Below are 20,301 nucleotides of genomic sequence, written 5' to 3' on the forward strand. Positions count from 1 at the left end.
CACTGAGGGCTTGCTTACAATTTTAGAGGCTTAGTTAGTTCATGGCCCTCGTGGCAGGAAGCAGACAGCCATGGCCCTGAACCAGTAGCTAAGAGCTTTACATCCTGATCCACAGGCAGCAGGCAGAGAGAGAACTTTGGAAACATCAAACAAAGCCCACCCCTAGTGATACCCTTCTGTTGACTGAGGATTCTGTCCTGCCTGGTTTCTGTCCTCCTACCAGGTCCCACAGCCGTTTAGCCCCCAAAGAAATCACACAGAGGTCTCTATTAATGATAAACTGATTCGCCCATTAGCTCAGGCTTCTTATTAACCTTTATCACTTATATTAACCCATTATTCTTATCTATGTTAGCCACATGGCTCGGTACCTTTTTCAGTGAGGCAATCACATCCTGCTTCTTCAGTAGATGGGCCAGGACTGGGGAGGAATGGGCTTCCTTTTTCCCAAACCCTTCCTGCGGTAAGGCCACACCCACTCCACCAAGACCACACCTCCTAATCTTTCTAATCCTTCTCGAACACTTCTCCAGTTGGGGATAAAGTATTCAGCCATACCATCCGGTGGGAGCCATCCCTGTTCAAACCACCACAATGGGTGAGGGGTTTCTTGCTGTAATGGGGGTGATTCAAAAGCAGCTGCATCACCGGAAAGCCCCCCTCAGCATGGTTGATGCCATTCACAAAAAAGTTGCCTCTCTGGAATTCTGCATGAGCTACAGACAGCTCAACAGAAGCGTCCTGTATCCCTTGCTCCATCCCCTCACACACAATTGCTCTCTGCCTTTTATAAACTTTGGGAGGGGCCTGTCAATCTTATAACCTCCTGAGCACTTTGTAAGCAGCTGAGTTTCCTTGGTCTTGTAAGCTTCCTGAGCCTTGGGAGTTTCCTGAGCTTCCTGAGTTATGTAAATTGCTTTGTTCTTGAGTTTCAAGAACCTATCCCTAGGAGGGAATGTTTAAACACTCTGAAAATGTTTCAGATGGGAGGAAGTAGGTTATACATCAGTCACTTAGATCTCTGCAGGTTTCTGCCCTAATGGCTCTTCTAGCCAGTGAAGGCTCAAATCCCTGTCAAACCTTTGAGGCCCTTGAATGATGGGAAGGAAGGCCATTTGGCAGTCTGTCCCACTTGTGAATTCCAGGTGACCCTGGGAGCCAGGTATGCCTACCCAAGTGTACCCTGTGCCCAGTACCCACTCTGCTCTCACTCTTTCCTCTAGGTGACCATGGCCTTGCTGGGGAAGCACTGTGACATCCCCACCAACGGCTGCGGGTCTGAGCGCTGGAACTCCAACTTCGCCCGCAAGGACGAGCTCATCAACAGCCTGGTGTCCGCCTTAGACTCTATGGTGAGTGTCTGAGGAACAACAGCTAAGGTTTTCTTCTGGCCGCCACACACACATGCAAACTTGGGTATAGACACCAAGATATGTATGTATGGATCTATGTACGTATGGATGTTCATACGCAGACATGTCTGGAATCCCACAGTCAGAGGTTGCAATAGGAAGATCTTGATTTTGAGAACGCCCTGGTCTATAGAGTAAAATCCTAAAAGAAGACTGAGCTCACTGATAAAGCACGTTTAAACGCTGTGGAGTGGGCTCTTCTAGGTTCGAATCCCAGCCCCAGGGGCGCGCAAAGCAAGCAAAAACAAAAGGTAGATCTGTCTGGCATCAATTAGTATTTTTATATGACGTGGAAGCTCAGAAGGCAGCACCTTGCCTGAGGTCACACAGAGTGATCAAGTACAGTCACTGGTCTCCTCAGCGTGGGGCGGGGGCTCCTTTTTATTTCATTCTTGTTATGGGCTGCTCAAGGTCATATTGAGGCCTGAGGTGGGAGACACCTTCAGAAACAAGCTAGGTTCTAGCTCTTTCTCTACAGCGGCCATCCCATGTGTCCTGAACCTCACTGACCTGTTGGTGATGGTGAGTATGACTGACCTGTGCCCTGATGGACAGCGCCACCAGCCGCAGGGGGCTATTTATATTTTGTTGTCCTGAGCCGGTCTCTCATGCTGTAGGCTGCCCTTGAACTCAGCCCTCCCCAGGGAGCTCCTGCTTGGCTAAGAGGTGGGACTGTGGCCCAGGGAGGTTGACACAGATCTTTGTAGGTGGGGTCTTCTGACGCACTGGTCAGCTCTGTCCTGCCAGCCAGCTCCCAAATAACCACACAGAGACTTATTATTAATTATAAATAATGCTTAGCTGATACTCAGGCTTGTTACTAACTAACTTTTTCCTTTTTTTTTTTTTTTTTTTTTTTGGTTTTTTCGAGACAGGGTTTCTCTGTAGCTTTGGAGCCTGTCCTGGAACTAGCTCTTGTAGACCAGGCTGGTCTCGAACTCACAGAGATCCGCCTGCCTCTGCCTCCCGAGTGCTGGGATTAAAGGCGTGCGCCACCATCGCCCGGCTCTTTTTTTGGTTTTTCAAGATAGGGTTTCTCTGTGCTTTTGGAGCCCGTCCTGGAACTAGCTCTTGTAGACCAGGCTAGTCTCGAACTCACAAAGATCCGCCTGCCTCTGCCTCCCAAGTGCTGGGATTAAAGGTGTGCGCCACCACCACCCGGCTCCCATCATTCTTTTAACCCATAATTCTTATCTGTGCTCTACCACACGGCGGTACCTTTTTTCAACATGGCACATTCATCCCCGGCTTCCTCTGTGTCTGGCTGGTGACTCTGCCCTTCTTCCCAGCATTCTCCCTGTCTGGCTCTCACACCTAATCTCTTCCTGTCTAGCTATCGGCCAGTTGGTCTTTATTAAGCTAATGAGAGCTACATAGCTACATAATGTACAACAGGATTAATCTGCAGCAGAACTTCTTCAAGTGCTAGTTGGCACAAAGACCAGCATTTATTAAGTGCCAACTGTGTGCCACAGGCTTTTGCTTTCCAGGATTTTCATACTGTATTCTTGGTTATAACTTGGGGCCACAGAAAAAAGCCAGCGTGATGTAGCCACCTAGAATTCTGGGTGGGAGGGTGGGTGGGGTGCATATGTTGTATGTATGCATGTTATATATGTGGGGGCATGTACCGTATGCATACATGTTTTTATCGTAGTTTATCTTAGTTCTTGGCTTGTTTGTTTGAAACAGAATCTCACTCTATAGTTCAGGATGACCTGGAACTTACCATGTAGCCCAGGCTGGCCTCCCATGTAGCCCAGGCTGACTTCATACTCATGGCAATCCTCCTACCTCAGCCTCCCTGAGTGCTGAGATTACAGATAGGAGCCAGCACACCCAAGAAAGCCTACAGCCCCAGAGGTTGACATCCGGTGTCTTCCTCCATCTGTTGAGTTCTCGATGTCTCACTTGGACCCAGACCTTGCCAATTCGACTACCTAGCCAGCTAGCTCCCGGGGTCTGCTGCTTACACCTCCCAGTTCATGGGGCGATAGAAGGACTGCCACAGTCACCCAACATTTACATAGGTGCCGGGCATCCAAACTCTTATCCCTACGCTTCTGCTGCAGGCTTTACCACTGACAGCCCCAGGCTCACTCTGCCGCATGCCTTATCCACTGACAGCCCCAGGCTCACTCTCTGCTGCAGGCTTTTCCCACTAACACCCTCCCCGCCCAGCCTCACTCCCAGCCCTTTTCACAGGAGTCCTGGGAATCGAACTCAGGTCTCTGTGCTTGTAAGACAAGAAATTTACCCAGTGAGCCATCTGGATAGCCCTGCTTATAGAGATAGATCCTTTTCCTAGAACCAGTATATTGAAATTCTACTGCCACGTTCTCCAGGCTGCATGGTGCCTGTCTTTTTACTGTTTAGAGAGGGCTGTCACTACCTTGTATCCCAGTACAAAGGGACCACGTGGGCTGGAGGGCTCATCTCTCATCGGTAGCCCCATCTCTGTAGCTTGGGCTAGCCTCAGGCTCTTCATCACCCTGTTTCAGCCTCCTTAGTGCTGGATTACAGTCTTTTTTTTTTTTTTTTTGGTTTTTCGAGACAGGGTTTCTCTGTCACTTTGGTGCCTGTCCTGGAACTAGCTCTTGTAGACCAAGCTGGTCTCGAACTCACAGAGATCCACTTGCCTCTGCCTCCTGAGAGCTGAGATTAAAGGTGTGCACCGCCACCGCCAGGCCAGGCTAGTCTTGATTTCACTCACATACCTTCCCCCACCCCACAGTGCTCAGCGCTCTCCAAGCTGAACACGGAGGTGGCCTGCGTGGCGGTACACAATGAGAGCGTCTTCGTGGTGGGCACCGAGAAGGGACGGATGTTTTTGAACACGCGGAAGGAGCTGCAGTCAGACTTCCTCAGGTTCTGCCGTGAGTACCCCACATTCTCCATGCCCTGGCCCATCCCTGTGTCCCCCGCTTTGTCTAGTCCCCCAGAGCCTGTTGGAGGAACGAAGTAGACATGCTTGTTCCCAATGAAGTCTGTTAGAACCGGTCAGCGACTCCCGTCATTGAACCCTACCGCTAGCCACACCCATGTCCGCATTTTTAGAGGGGACACTGAGGCCCAGTGCAGTCACCTGATTCTGCTCTATTCTTTAATAGTGCTGAGGATCAAACCTAGACCTTCGTGCCTATTTAAACAAGAGCGCGCTACTAGGCTACTGAGCCATACTCTCGGCTATCCATCTACCTGTTTTTTTTTTTAAGATATGGTTTTTGTTTGTTTGTTTCATTTTCAAGACCGGGTTTCTCTGTTTGAGAGCTCTAGCTGTCCTGGAACTCGCTCTGTAGACCAGGCTGGCCTCCAACTCACAGAGATCCGCCTGCCTCTGCCTCCCAAGTGCTGGGATTAAAGGTGCACGCCACCACTGCCCGGCTGGTCTATATATAGTGTGTGCTGTATACAGACATCAGAATTGGCAGAGTTAGTCCCAGGAATTGAACTCAGATCTTCAGGCTTAGCCACAAGCTGCTTCTTCTTCTTCTTCTTTTTAATATTTTTTATGGTTTATTCAACTTTATTTTATGTGCATTGGTGTGAAGGTGTCAGATCCCCTGCAACTTTATCTTCAGACAGTTGTGAGCTGCCATGTGGGTGCTGGTAATTGAACCTGGGTCCTCTGGAAGAGTAGTCAGTGCTCTTAACCCCTGGGCCATCTCTCCAGCCCCATTCCACAAGCTTCTTTACCTGCTGAGCCATCTTGCTGACCCTCTGTTGTCTTAAGACAGGTTCTCCTGTAGCCCAGGCTAGCCTTGAATTCCTGGTTCTCTGGCCTCTGCTCAGGAACAGAAGGTACTCCTCATTCCTTCTGGTCTATTGGTGCTGATGTGGAACTTAGGGTTTCTTGAATGTTAGGTGAGCATTTTGCCAAATGAGCCACATTCCCGGCCCCAGTTCTACCTCTTGACTTAGTACATTTGAGGATAGAGACCAGCCATTGTCCAGCTAAGATATTTAGCTGTTAACACGGTCTCTTCCCCTGACCTCTGCCTTGTGGGGTGATATTGTTTTTGTTGTTTGTTTTGGGGTAAGAAGCGCTCAGTATGCATGGGCTGTGGACGATGGATGGCTCTTGGTCAGGTGGGCCTCAGAGGTAGAATGCCAGCCTAGAATCCCCCAGGCGGTGGTTCAGCAGTAGAGTGCTTTACCTAGTATTCCATCCCCAGCAACACCAAACCCAAACAACACCTCATGCTGGTTCATTGACCTGAAACCTCAATACTTTTCCCAGAGGGTCATGAAAATGTCACCCATAGTGTGCCAATGAGAAATGGAGGCACGGTGGGCTTAGCCCAATTTGGAAGGTGTGTGTATTAATCGAGGTTCACTAGAGGAATAGAACTTACAGGGAAAAAATAATTTATTACACACACACACACACACACTCAGTTTACTAGAGTAGCTTCAGAAGGTCCAAGGATCCAACCTGTTGAGAAGAATCCACCAAACAAGCCTTTAATCCCAGTGCTTGGGAGGCAGAGGTAGGCAGCTCTCTGTGAGTTCAAGGACAGCCTGGTCTACAGAGTGACCAAAGCTACAGAAAGAAACCCTGTCTTGAAAAACTGAAACAAATTCAGTTATTGTTAAGTCCACAAGGCTGGATGTCTCAGCTGGTCTTCAGTATTCATCAGAATCCTGAAGAAGTACGCTCTGGTGCCATGAAGGAGTGAACTTGCTAGCGGTAGTGAGAGCAAGCAAGCAAAGAGCATGTCAGCTTCTGGCTTCTGTGACCTTTATATAGGCTGCCAACGGAAGGCGTGACCCAGATTTAAGGTGGATCTTCCCTCCTCAAAGATCCTATTAGGGCCAGGTGGTGGTGGCACACGTCTTTAATCCCAGCACTCGGGAGGTAGAGGCAGGCGGTTCTCTGTGAGTTCAAGGCCAGCCTGGTCTACAGAGCTAGTTTCAGGGCAGGCACCAAAGCTACAGAGAGAAAGCCCATCTTAAACACACACACACACACACAAATAAATAAATAAATTAATAAATAAATAAAATAGGAAAATAAAGATCCGATTAGAAGCGGTGGAACTTTCTATTTCAAATGATTTAATTAAGAAAAAACCTCTCACAGATGTCCCCAGCCATTTGGATTTTACTTAATTCCAGATTTAGTCAATTTGATCACTGTCTTAGTGAGTGTTCTATTGCGGTGAAGAGACACCATGACCACAGCAACTCTTATAAAGGACACCATTTAACTGGGACTGACTTACAGTTTCAGAGGTTTAGCCCATTATCATCATAGTGGGAAGCATGGTGGCACGCAAGCGACATCGTGCTGCAGAGGTAGCTGAAAATTCTACATCCAGGTCCACAGGGAGCAGCTAGCTCCCAGTGACAGGCTTCCTCCTGCAAAGCCACACCTCCCAATCCTTTCAAATAGTGCCACTCCCTAGTGACCAGGCATTTAAATCTAAGAGCCTATAGGGTCACCATGACAACCAAGAATAGCCACCCCGGGGAGCGTGGTTCAAGGCCTGGACTCCAGTTCTCAGACCCTTGCTCTTTCTCCCCTCAGAGCAGGGGTCTCTGTGGACACACAGGTACCAGCTGTCGATGGTTTGTTAGTAATTTTCCGGGTCTCCTGGGCCTTACACCTAAGTCCTCCCAGATCTATCCAGTACTCATGAGTCACTAGTGGGGTCTGGAGCTAGCTGTTTCCCTAGGAGCCCGAGACTACGTCTACTCTGCTCTCCCAGCCTGTACTGTCTCTAAGGTTGGGGGGGGAGCTGGATTCAAGTAATGGGTGTGGCTGGGTCCTGTAGCCCCTCCCAGCATTTTAGGGACAGTGTGCCTTGTTTTCCACAGCCAGAATGAGTCCCTATTTATAGCACTCAGAATCGGGATAGTTTGTTTCAAACTTGGTTTCCAAGGAGAGCCAGCTCCAAGCTGGAAGGGACCAGAAGACCCTGTCCATCCTGTTTGGTTGTCCCTTCAGGCGCGACTTTCATCCCAGTACTTGGGAGGCAGAGACAGGCAGATCTCTGTGAATTCAAGGTCACCCTCCTCCACGTAGGGAGACTCTATTCCCCAAAACTAAAAGAATATTTCATAAAGATCCCCTCACATTCACACACACACACACACACACACACACTACAGCTGGGGGGGAAAAGGGTTTATTTGGCTAACAATTCCAGGTTGCGGTCGTATTTCAGAGGCAGGGACTCAAGCAATTAGTCTCATCACATCCACAGTCAAGAGCAGGGAGCTTGTTTGGGCTCGTGGAACTTTCTCCTGTTTCCTATAGCTCAGAACCCCATTGCCTAGATAATGGTGCAGCCCGTGATGGGCCGGGTCAATTAACAATCAAGATGATTCCCTACTTAATGTCTGTGCCCATAGGCCAATTGATCTAGATCAGTGGTTTTCAACTTCCTAATGCTGCAACCCTCATGTTGTGGTGACCCCTGCAACCATAAAATCATGTCCGTTGCTACTTCATACCTGTAATTTTGCTACTGCTGTGAATTGTACTGTAAATGTCTGTGTTTTCCTGTGGTCTCAGACATCCCCCATGAAAGGGTCGTTTGACTCTCCCTCCCTCAAAGGGGGTCATGGCCCACAGACTGAGAACCGGGGAACTAGATGATTCATTGGAGACATCCTTCTCGGGTTGTGGCAAATTGTCATTTAAAACTAACCGTTGCCGACTCTCCATTGTTTTCCATGTGAATGGAGCAGAAAACTAGGGCTTAGGTGGGTAGCAAGAGCGTGGGTTCGTATGAATATAGAATGGAGTGTGTGAAGCAGAAGTTCATGGCGTCTCAGTTCCGAGCCGGACTTGATGGGCTTTTTTGAGCGATCGCAAACTGAGGCACAGAGAGGGAGAGGACAACCCTGAAGCCAACCAGCAAGTGCGTGTCCAGACTGAGACCTGCAGTCTTTGCTGGCTCTCAGCAGGGTGCTCACGTTCTTTCGTTCGTTAATTCATTCATTCATTCATTCATTCACTGGTGCCTCTGACTCTGGGGGCTTAACAGCAGTTTATGGTTCGTGTGCTCTCATCTCACAGGGGGACCCCTATGGAAAGATCCAGAAGCAGGGCACCCTAAAAAGGTGCAGCGCTCCGAGGGTGGTGGCCGGAGCATCCCGCGGTCCTCGCTGGAGCAGTGCTCGGATGTGTACCTGCTGCAGAAGATGGTAGAGGAAGTGTTTGATGTTCTTTATAGTAAGATCCTTCCTCATTCCATTCCGGAGAGGGGCGGGCGGGAGACCAGCCTACCCACACCTGCCCTGTCTAGTTCAGTCCCTTCCAGATCATCCCCGCCCACCTCAGCCAAGGCCCCGCCCATCAGCCCAGCCTCACTCCACCCAGCTCGATCGAACTGCACTCCAAACTGTCTAGCCCTGCCCAGTGGTGTCTGACCCAGCCTAACCTCCTTAGCCCAGTCCCACCATATCCAGGCCAGCCCAGCCGTGCCCTCCCAGCATAACCACATCCATCTTGACCCAGCCTCACTCAGCCATTCTCCAAACCTAGCTCCACCTGCTCGGCCAGTCTCAACCCCGCCTTAACTGCTTTAGCCCCGCCCACCGCAGCTGGGCCCTTACCCGGTCCTGCTTTCCTATTCATCCCCTTCAGCGCAGGCCTTCCCTGCCAAATCCAATTTAGCCCCACCTGCCTCACCCCAGCTCTGCCACACCCCACCCAACTCAGCCTACTCCCGTCTGACTGTGCCCTACCCAGCTCACCCCTGCCTTGCCCACCTCAGCCTAGCCCTGCCCAGCAACCACGTCAGCACTGTCCTCGCCCTTCCCAGGCTAGCCCCGCCCACTTCTGCCCAGCTGCGTGTATCTGTGCCCCACCCAGGCATACTCCACCAAGACCAATCAAACTCCACACTGCTTAGAGCCCACCCCTGCTCAGCTGTGCCCACCCACTTTCGCCCAGACCCACCCAGCTACATTCTAAGCCAATCCATTTGCCCTCAACCCAGCTCTGCCTACTTCAGCCCGCTCTGTCTTCCCCGCTTAGCCCTGCCCTAACCACTTTAGCCCAGCCTCACCCAGTGTAGCTGCCCAGCAATGACCTACCCAGGTCAGCCCTGCCCTTACCCTGCTCAGGCCCCAGTCTAACCCTGCACACTTCTGCTCAGCTTTACCGAGTTGTTCCCCATGCACCTCGTCCCAGACCCACACAGCCTGGCCCTCTCCCGTCTCACCCAGTAGAGCAGGCCTCTGCGAGACTCGTCTTTCTATGCCTTAGCCCCTTTCCAGCTCCAAACTCGCAGGCGTGAGAGTCCCTTTCCTGGGCAGCCGCCTCTTACCAACTCCCCACCCCATGGTCCTCCACTTCTGCCTCCTGGTCATTCTGGGACCGAGGCTATCTTCCCTCGGTTAAACCTGAGGTTAAAATTTGGTGTAGCATCCCTGGCAAAGGTCAGTCTACTATCTTGGCATAGGGCCTTCCTGTCTCCTCTCTCCCGTCCTCAGACATACACAGTAGGCATCCACAGAACACATCTACAGGCTGGTGTTCATTTTATACCACGTCTGCAGCAACGAGGGACCCAGAGTCCCTCTCCAAGGGGGAGTCACCTCACATTGCCTGGCTCCCAGTGTGTCTAGCCAAGTCCCTGCCAGTACTGAGCTTCACCGTTTGCTCCTTGACAGGTGAGGCTATGGGCAGGGCCAGCGTGGTACCTTTGCCCTACGAGAGGCTGCTTAGGGAGCCGGGGCTCCTGGCCGTGCAGGGACTGCCCGAGGGCCTGGCCTTCCGGAGGCCAGCCGAGTATGACCCCAAGGCGCTCATGGCCATTTTGGAGCACAGCCACCGAATACGGTTTAAGCTCAGGAGGTGAGTAAGCCCCTGTCCTAGTTTTGTTTCCTTTCGCTGTGTTAAAAATACCAACAAAAGCCCATTAAGGGAGAAAGGGTTTATTTGGCTCACAATCCCGAGTCACAGTCCGTCACTGTAGGGAGGTCAAAGCGACAGGAATTTGAATCAGCTAGTCACATTACATCCCTCAGTCAAGAGCCAAAAGCAGTGAATTCAGGCATGCGTGCCAGCGCTCAGCTTGTTTACTCTTAGCTCAGAATCCCTTGCCTAGGGAATGCTGCCACCCACGGTGGGCTGGGCCTGCCCACCTCAGTGTAGTCAAGAAGGTCTCCCTATAGACATACCCACGGGTCAGCCTAGTCTAACTCCTTCACTGAGACTCTTTCTTCCAAAGTGATTGTAGATGAAGTCAAATCGACGATTCAAGCTTTCAGAGAGTGGCGGTACGTGACTTAATCTCCACACTCATGAGGGAGACATAGGTGGATCGCTGAGTTTGAGGCTACCCTGGCAGATTCGAAGCCAGCTAGGGCTACACAATGAGATTGTCTCCCATAAAAACAGAAGACAAATAAATCTGTCACATCCTGTACCCAACCAGAGAGCAGAAAGTTAGAGAGACCCCAAGGGAACCCTTTAGGGAAAGCTTTGGGTCCAAAGGAGGAAGCAAGACCAAGGTCTGGGCCGGGCGGTGGTGGCGCACACCTTTAATCCCAGCACTCAGGAGGCAGAGGCAGGCGGATCTCTGTGAGTTCGAGACCAGCCTGGTCTACAAGAGCTAGTTCCAGGACAGGCTCCAAAACCACAGAGAAACCCTGTCTCAAAAAAAAACAAAAAACAAACAAAAAAAAAAGACCAAGGTCCGGTCCTATAGCATAATGTGAGTCAGGACATGACCGTGGGAGTTTCCCAAGGGCCTTACTGCTGTGTCAGTGTCCAGCAGAATTCTGACTTGGGAAAGAGTCACCCGAAAGGCTGTGCAGAGATCAGGGACAAATGATTGACAATGTGTAGAGATGTGGTTATCAGTGGGGATGCACGGCTTTAATCCCAACACTTTTGGGGAAGTCGAGGTGAGAGAATCAAGAGTTCAAGGTCATCTTCAACTACACCGTAAGTTCGAGGTTACCTTGGCTACGTGAGAACCTGTCTCAAAAACATAAATTAGTTTTAAAAGGCTTGAGCTGGGAGAGCCACACGGCCTGGATATGAGCTTAGGCTGTTAATGAGATTCATAAAAGACTGATGGGAAGTGAGGTCAAGGCTACCAGGGGCGCAGCATACCTGGGGACCTCGTGTTGTCTTAGCTGCTAAGTCTTCGCCAGCAATGCATGAGCAGGTGTGGAGGAGGGGCAGATGGGATGGGAAGGAGCCAGGTGGAGGATGGGGTTGGTGGCCTGGAGAACTGAGGCAGCTTGGGGCGGGCCTGGGTCTTCAGTGGTTGCCACCTGGTATCGGGCATTATGCCCGTGCCACCAGGCTCGTGTCCTTACCTATGATGTCGGGCCTGGCTCCCATCCCACTCCCTTGGAATACCTGTAGTACCAGCTCAGTTATATTCTCTAGTTACATAGGCTGTGGAGGGAGAGATTGACAGACAAGAGTAGGTATTCAATGCAGTTCCTATCTCTTCCTTCACCCAGGCCTCCTGATGATGGTGGACAGGACTCAAAGGCACTGGTGGAGATGAATGGTGTCACCCTGCTACCCAAGGGGTCCCGAGACTGCAGTCTGCATGGCCAGGCCTCCAAGGTCACTCCCCAGGACCTGCCCCCCACCGCCACCCCATCCTCCGTGACCAACTTCCTGTACAGCACTTCAGTGCCCAACCACCCCATCCGGGAACTCAAGCAGGAGGCACCCACCTGCCCATTGACCCCCAGCGACCTGACCTTGGGCTGGCCTGTACCTGAGTCCCAGGTCCCTAGTGCCCAAGATTTCTCCGACTGCTGTGGTAATGCTGCGTTTGGGGACCTGCGTGTCTCTCTGGGTGGTTGCCTCTAAGGAGAAAGCATTTCTGAGCAGGGGTGGGTTTTGTCAAGACCCACTTCAACTGGAGCCTCCTCTTGGCCTTCCACAAGGCCTTGAACAGACCTTGGATGCCGAGAGGCATCCCCCCCCCCCCCCCCCGCTGTGGAGAGCGTAAATAAACTAATCGGGGGTGATGGAATGGTCCAGCAGGTGCTTGTCAATTGGCTTCACAACCTGAGTTCAATCTCTCCAGACTCACGTGGTGAAGGAGAAAATTGAATCCCACAAGTTGTCCTCTGGCAGCCATACATGCACGCATTCACGCATGCATGTGCATGCACACACACCCCCCCAAGAGATGACTGCAATTAAAAAAGAAATAAAATCATATGCATTTAATGAGCACCTACTGCATACACTGCTTAGGTTTAAGATTTAGGAAGAAGAGAAGGAACAGCTAGGAATGAAGGAAATGTGAGCTCTATCCTGGCTGTGTATGCCCGGGCAAGTCTCGATCTCACTGAGCCTCAGTTTCTTCGTTTGTGAAAATGGGGTACTTCTGGAGTATCCCTTATCTAAGATTCTTGGGATCGAGATTCCTAAAACAGCCCGGGCGGTGGTGGCGCACGCCTTTAATCCCAACCCTTGAGAGGCAGAGGCAGGCGGATCTCAGTGAGTTCGAGTCCAGCCCGGACATTTCAGACTTGGGTGTTGGAGATGGCTCAGTTGATCGAGTGCTTGCCTAATTAGAGGCACCTGTCGCTAAGCCCAGTGACCTCCGTTTAATTTCTGGGACCCACCTCATAAAAGAGAACCACCTCCCACAAGTTGTGTTCTGATCATTTATAAGTAAATGAATAAATTAATTAAGAGAATGAGAAGAAAACGGGGAGCCTGACCTGCTCTCGTGGTGCCTGCCCCGGGCATCTCCCAGGCTGGTATAGAGCAGCTGGGATCCATGGTTAGGGATGTGGGTTGCCTGGAACCTGGGAATCACGGGGCTCCCAGTTCTAGTTTCTCCGAGGTATCTGGGACCCCTCCAAAACGTATGCCTTTCTTTGCCCCTTGTTTAGGACAGAAGCCCTCAGGACCTGCTGGGCCTCTCATCCAGAATGTCCATGCCTCCAAGCGGATCCTCTTCTCCATTGTCCATGACAAGTCAGGTAGGCCAGCGCCCTCGGCAGTGACCCGGCCAGAGTGGTTTTCTGAGGGGAAAATGGGTCCTGAAGATACTGGTGAGAGAGAGAGGAGCAGTTTGGCGCAAGGGGCTGGGAGTCAAAGCAGCCACGGGCGTCACAAATGTCCCCAAACTACAACTTAAAATAGCGTTTGTTACTACCTAGTTTCTGCGTGTATGTTAGTTTTCTCATTGCCGTGGAGTTACTTTTCTCTTTGCTGTGATAAGACACTGACCAAAAACAACTTAAGGGAGGAAGACTCGGTTGTAGCTCGTAGGTCAAAGGGTTACAGTGTGCCAAGTAACCTCCCGGAAGACCTGGCGGGCGGAGTCTGAGGTGCCTGGTCACACAATCAGAGACCGGAAAGAGATTGGAGGCTGGTGTTCGGCTTGTTTCTTCTTTTGATATAATCTGGGATCTCAGCTACAGAATGGTACTTCCCTGTCCTGAAACCCCCTCCCAAACACACTCAGCCGGTTGGTCATTTCCATGGTGATTCTGAATCCTCTTCAAGTTGGCAAGCAAACCTTATTATCATAGCGGATGAGAAAATAGTTTGTGTGTAGGGTCTCTTGCAAGCTCGTCGGCATGTGTCACCCGGGCGGCAGTCTCATCTGAGGGTTTGGCTGAAGCTGGAGAGACATGCATAAGGAAGGTCACCCTTGCAGCCTGGATCAGAGGCTTCAGTTCTGCACCACCTGGGCTAGTTTACTTCAGGACAGCCGAACAGGCTCGCAACTTTGCGGCTGGCGTCCTCAGGCTTGGTGGTCCAAGACAGGAAGGAGGAAGCCTGTTTTTTTTTGTGACCTCACTTCAGAAGTGACTATCATTTCTGACCCCATTCTATCCACGAGAAGCCCAGAATGTTCCAGCCAGTGCTCAGAGGGGAAAGAATTATACTCTTCCTGTGAGAGAAGAAATATTTAAAAAGTTAGGTATGAGGCTTTAATTCAGCACTCAGGAAGGAGAGGCAGGAGGATCTCTGAGTTCGAGGCCAGTCTGGTTTACATAGAAAATACCAGACTTGCCAGAGCTACATAGTGATACTCTGCCTCAAAAATAAAGGAAGGAGGGCTGGAGAGATGGCTCAGCGGTTAAGAGCATTGCCTGCTCTTCCAAAGGTCCTGAGTTCAATTCCCAGCAACCACATGGTGGCTCACAACCATCTGTAATGAGGTCTGGTGCCCTCTTCTGGCCTGCAGGCATGCACACAGACAGAATATTGTATACATAATAAATAAATAAATAAATAAATAAATAAATATTTAAAAAAATAAATAAAGGAAGGAGCCGGGCGGTGGTGGCGCACGCCTTTAATCCCAGCACTCGGGAGGCAGAGGCAGGCGGATCTCTGGGAGTTCGAGACCAGCCTGGTCTACAGAGCTAGTTCCAGGACAGGCTCCAAAGCCACAGAGAAACCCTGTCTCGAAAAAAACCAAAAAATAAAATAAAAAAAAAATGAAGGAAGGAAGGAACCCTTGTATGGGTAGCTCTCAGCACTTGGAACTGAGACAGGAAGCTCGTCTTTGAAGCTAACCTGGGCTATGCAGTAAGGCTCTGTCTCTAAAGAACAGATGAAAGAAAGTAAAGAAAGATGTGAGGGGGGGCTGGAATGTGGTTGAACAGTCACGAATTGTTTATAGCCCCCCATTTTCCCATGGAGGGCAGGATGTGTGCCTCAGCATTAGAGGGCCTCTTTAGAATTTCTCAGTGCGGGACTGGGAGCTTGGCTGGACCAAAGATCATTTCTCTAGCATGTATTAGGGTCCTAGGTCCCAGCACTAGCCCTGCCTGATTCCCTAGACTTTGTGACACATGTCTGCCATCCCAGCACTTGAGAGGCTGAGGCAGGAGGATTTCAAATCCAGTCCAACCTGGTCTACACAGTAAGACCCTCCTTCCTCAAGAGACGTGGCTTTCCTAGGCTTTGCCTTCCTAAGGAAGGGTGTTGTGGGGAGCCAGAAGATCTGTGCCTTCATGGCTCTTTGGGAGATGGAGAAGTGGACATGGAGCTGGCGAGAGAGCGGAGGGATGACACTGTCCAGGCACCTTAAATTGCACGGGGGCTGCGGCGACAATGGATGGGACAGCAGTGTTCTTCACAGTGGCACCCTAGGCTGGTGGGGGGAGAGTGGGGAGCAGGGGACCAGCCCCTCACTGGGCCTTCTGTGTTTTGATAGAGAAGTGGGACGCCTTCATCAAGGAGATGGAGGACATCAACACCCTGCGGGAGTGCGTGCAGATCCTGTTTAACAGCAGATACGGTGAGTGGGCGGCGCAGCCCACCGGGTGAGCATCTCATTATGTGTGGCAGTCGCCTGTGTTCCCCAACACAACAGCCTGAGCCATATGCTGGCGCCCGCGCAGCATCAGTGCGGATGGCATCCGGCGTGGGCTCTCCCCTATCTGGGGAGAGGGTGGTTGTGTCAATATTTCCCTTGCAGATTCTTTGTGGGGGTGGGATGATGGCAGATCCCCAGACCTTCCGTCACCTATGGGAAGATGGGCAGGGGGACGTGTTGCTCTCTGTTGGCTGCTCCCACGGCCCCTTATTGTAGTCTACTACGTTTGTTGTGTGTGCATGCATATGTGTGTGTAGTTGCACATACGTGTGTGTGCGTGTTGAGGCCAGAGGACAACCTCAGGTATCATTTTTAGACATCATGCACCTTTGTTGCGTGCTGTTGCTGAGACTGTCTCAGGTAGCCCGGGGCTAGTGTTGAAATTGCTGTGAATGGAGAGTGACCTTGAACTTTTGATCCTCCTTCATGTACTTCCCGAGTGCTGGGATTCCAGGTATGCACCACCATGTCCATGATGCTGGAGATGGAACCCAGGGTCCCATATAAAGGTCTATCCCAGCTGGAAAGGTACACAGAGAGGCCCTGTCTTAGACTCCTATTGCTACAATGAAACACCATGACCCCAGAACCAGCCTGGAAACAAAAGGGTTTGTTTCGGGGTTCACACTCCATGACGAAAGGACAGGGTAGGAGCTCGAGGCAGGCACCTGGAGGCAGGAACCGAAGCAGTGGCCATGGAGGAACGCTGCTTATTGGTTTGCTCTCGTGACTTGCCCAGCTTTCTTAGAGCATCCAGAAGCATCAACCCAGGTGTGATACTGCCCACAGCGAAGTGGGCTGGTCCTACATCAATCATCAGTCAAGAAGCTGCACCACAGTCTTGCCCATAGGCCAGTTAGTAGGGACATTTTCTCAACTGAGGTTCCCTCTTCCCAAATGACTCCAGCTTGTGTCAGGTAGACATAGAACTAGCCAACATAGCTAACTTACTGGCCATCCCCACTTCTGTGTCCTGATCTCTTTTTTGGAAGACATCGTCTCTTACTGGCTTGGAACACACTAAGTAGGTTAGTGGGGCCGGCTAATGGACCTCAGGACCCATCTGTTTCTGTGTCTCCAATGTTGGAGTTTATAAGTACAAGCTACCACTCCTGGCTATTTTGCATTAGTTCTGGCCATCAGAATTGGATCTGTATGTTTGTAAGACAGGCACTTTACCAACTGAGCTAAGACTTTTTAATTACGTGCACTGGTGTGTCTGTCTGTCTGTCTGTCTGCCTCCCTCACATGTGCGTGCCGGTCAGAGGACAGCTCTCAGGATGTGATTGTCCAGCCATCATTTAGGTACCATGGATTGAACTCAGGTTATCAGGCTTGGTGTTAAGTGCCTGTACCTGGTGAGCTGTCATCACTAGCTTGTCTTTTGTGTGTGTGTTTTGTTGTTGTTTTGGGGTATGTGAGTGCCTTGTTTGTTTGTTTCGAGACAGGGTTTCTCTGTGTAGCCCTGGCTGTCCTCAAACTCAGAGATCCGCCTGCCTCTGCCTCCGCCTCCTGAGTGTGTGAGTGTTCTACATTTATTTTGTGTTTGTCTGTGTCTGCTGAACTGTGCCGTGACACACATATTTGTACTCAGAGGATAGACTTCAGCAGTTGATTCCCTCCTTCTGCTGTATGAGTTCCAGGGATTGAGTTCATATTTGGGCTTGGTTGTAATGCACCTTTACCCACCAAACCATACTCCTCCCCTCTTGGATTTTTTGGAGGCTCTTATTTCATAGCCTACACTAGGCTAAAATCACTACTTAGGCCAAGCTGCCTCAGCCCAGCAAATACTGTGATTGTACGCGTGACCAATTTACTTTCTTTCCTTTCCTTTTATTTCATTCTTTTGAGGGTGGGGGTGTTTCGAGACAGGGCTTCTATGTGTTGCCCTGGCTGTCCTGGAGCTCACTCTGTAGACCAGGCTGTCTTTAAACTCATAGAGATCCGCCCGCTTCTGCCTTGAAAGTGCTGGGATTAAAGGCATGGGGCACCACCATCACCCCGGGCCTTCTTTCTTATTTATGTGTTCATTTTGAGATGGGGTCTCATTTTACCTAGGCTGCCTTTGAACTCCAAGTAGCCCAGGATGACCTTGAACTTCTGATCCTCCTGCCTCTACTACTTGAGTGTTCCACGACAGGAACACGCCACCCTGCCCAGTTTATTCAATGCTGGGGGTGGAATTCGGGGCTGCAAGTGTGCCAGGCAAACACTCCCAGCTGAGTCACATCCCAGCACTTTTATCTGGTTTTTTTAGACATAGTCCAGGCTGGCTTTGCACTCATAGCAATCCTCCTACCTCCATCTCTGCAAGGCTCAGATTCCCAGGTATGCACCACCTTCTGGCTTTATTTGCCTGTTTTATGTCCTTTGCTTAACAGGTCTTTTTCACTCTGGAGAGGTAAACTCCATAGGAGATGATCCAAAAGCTGAGTTTTGTAAAATATTTAAGAACTTGTCCCCAGAACAGAGCACCTCACCATTAAAGCCTAAGACATAACGTGATAGGCATAAGGTCCTCTATCCTGGAGGACGACTTTCTGTCCAAGGACCACAGCAACCAATGCCTGAAGGGCACGTATATGCAGACGTGCAGCAGTGGGTGCTTACATGCTGGCATGCAGCAGTGGTGCTTACATGCTGACATGCAACAGTGGTGCTTACACGCTGACATGCAGCAGTGGTGCTTACATGCAATCATGCAGCAGTGGTGCTTACATGCAATCATGCAGCAGTAGGTACTTAAATATGCAGATACATGCAGCGATGAGTATTTACATGCAGACACAGCAGTGGTGCTTACATGCAGACATTCAGCAGTGGGTACTTAAATATGCAGATACATGCAGCAATGAGTATTTACATGCAGACACAGCAGTGGTGCTTACATGCAGACATTCAGCAGTGGGTACTTAAATATGCAGATACATGCAGCGATGAGTATTTACATGCAGACACAGCAGTGGTGCTTACATGCAGATATATGAGGGGGTCCCTGCAGACATCAGACAGGGAAGCAAACCAAATGAAGAGACGAGAATGAAAACCCAGTGCAGACTGACTTCATCCACCTGGATCAGACTTTGGGGGCTCTAATGCCAGGCAGTTCCTCGTCAGCAAATTTAAAACTCAGTACAATTGGGGGGAAATTTTCCAGGCAACAGTCAGTCCAGCTCCAGGTACACAATACATTTGAAGGTGTGATTACATGGAGATTCTTTTACAAAGTACACGCGACCGTGAGGGAGGGAGGGTTCAGTAGCTTAAAGACCCAGAATCTAGTGTGCTCTCTGAATACTTTCTGAGGAACTTGGGTAAGGTCTGCCTCCACAGATAGCTAAAAAGTCACCAACTTATTAACAAAATCCACTCCCTGCCTTCTGGACGGGAAAACAGTTATTTTATCTCCTCCATTGAGAAGTGGGCTCTATGTGTTTAACATTCCTGGTTTCCCTAGTGATCTGTGGCACAAGGACCTTTGTGCCCCCAACAGATGTATACAGTAGTGTGCACTTGTGTGCAAGATCATGCGGTTGTGGACCCTCGTGTGCAAGCGTGCACAGCTGTGAGAACTTGAATGTGGTTGCATGCAGCAGTTGGTGTTAGTGTCCAGGTGTCCACAGTGCTTGGCGAGGAAACAAAGATGGCTTAGAGGAGGCTGAGTCCTCGGGCTAGAGAGTCAGGTGGCTTCCTGAGATGATGCCCTTGCTGGGCGATCTGGGACTGGTAGCCCAGGCCCCCTGTGTAGGGTGTGGGGTGGCGTGTGCACAGGAGTCTCCCGACAATCAGGTGAACCCCCTGGGCTATAGGGAGTAGAAACTGGAGACGCTTTGGCTATGTGCAAGAGAATGGGACCTGGTTAAGCACTGGCATCTGCTTGACCATAGTGCCAGCCCCTGATGCTGTCTTTCTGGCTATGATATATGCTTGTGATGTGGCGAGAGAGAGATACAGAGAGAGAGATACAGAGAGAGAAAGGGGGGAGAGAGAGAGAGAGGTGGCAGTGTACACCTTTAATCCCAGCAGTCAGGAGGCAGAGGCTGAGGGATCTCTGTAAATTTGAGGCCAAACTGGTCTACAAAGAGAGTTCCAGGACAGCAAGGGCTGTTACGGAGAGAAACCCTGTCGTGGAAAAAAAATGCAGAGAGACCCTACTTGGTGGTCTCTTACACTTGTAATTCCAGACTTTTGAGACTGAGACAAAGGGATTTAAGGGTTGCAGGCCTGCCTGGGGTGTAAAGAGAGACCCTGTCAAAAACTAAAGGAGTTGAGAATGTGGCTCTGTTGGTAGAGTGCTTGCCTAGCATGTGTGAAGGGATTCCATCCCCAGCGACATATAAACCAGACATAGTGGTTTATGCCTATATCCCAGCACTTCGGAGATGAGGCAGGAGGATCGTGAATTCAAAGAGACCGCCCCATCTCAGGGGGGAAAACGTCCAACATTGCATGGTCCTGAGCTCACATGAACTCCAAACACTGAAGGCAGGGAGGGGGCTCCCCAGACAGCAGGCGGGGGTGAGGAAGCAATGATTTGACAGCTGCCGAGATTTCAAGGGATTATTTAATATGACAACGAGCTAATTGTGACTTCACAGTGT

At 50.5% G+C, this 20,301-nt stretch overlaps 1 protein-coding gene across 13 annotated transcripts in view; it reads left to right on the plus strand.

Moving 5' to 3' along the window:
- Positions 1-20,301, plus strand: part of Gtf2ird1 (GTF2I repeat domain containing 1) — a 91,246-nt gene that overhangs the window by 35,594 nt on the left and 35,351 nt on the right. For all 13 annotated transcript variants that reach the window (XM_041648303.1, XM_041648309.1, XM_041648299.1 and 10 more), the window contains 7 exons: positions 1,224-1,352; positions 4,147-4,288; positions 8,440-8,595; positions 10,041-10,224; positions 11,850-12,160; positions 13,251-13,340; positions 15,536-15,619. In XM_041648303.1, the coding sequence (XP_041504237.1) occupies positions 1,230-1,352; positions 4,147-4,288; positions 8,440-8,595; positions 10,041-10,224; positions 11,850-12,160; positions 13,251-13,340; positions 15,536-15,619 (1,090 nt within the window). In that variant the 5' untranslated portion in view covers positions 1,224-1,229. The remainder of the gene's footprint in view (positions 1-1,223; positions 1,353-4,146; positions 4,289-8,439; positions 8,596-10,040; positions 10,225-11,849; positions 12,161-13,250; positions 13,341-15,535; positions 15,620-20,301) is intronic.

The sequence above is a fragment of the Microtus oregoni genome, unplaced genomic scaffold (genome assembly GCF_018167655.1).
Source record: "Microtus oregoni isolate MIOR12 unplaced genomic scaffold, Mior012 000003F_ref0000135, whole genome shotgun sequence".
NCBI lineage: Eukaryota > Metazoa > Chordata > Mammalia > Rodentia > Cricetidae > Microtus > Microtus oregoni.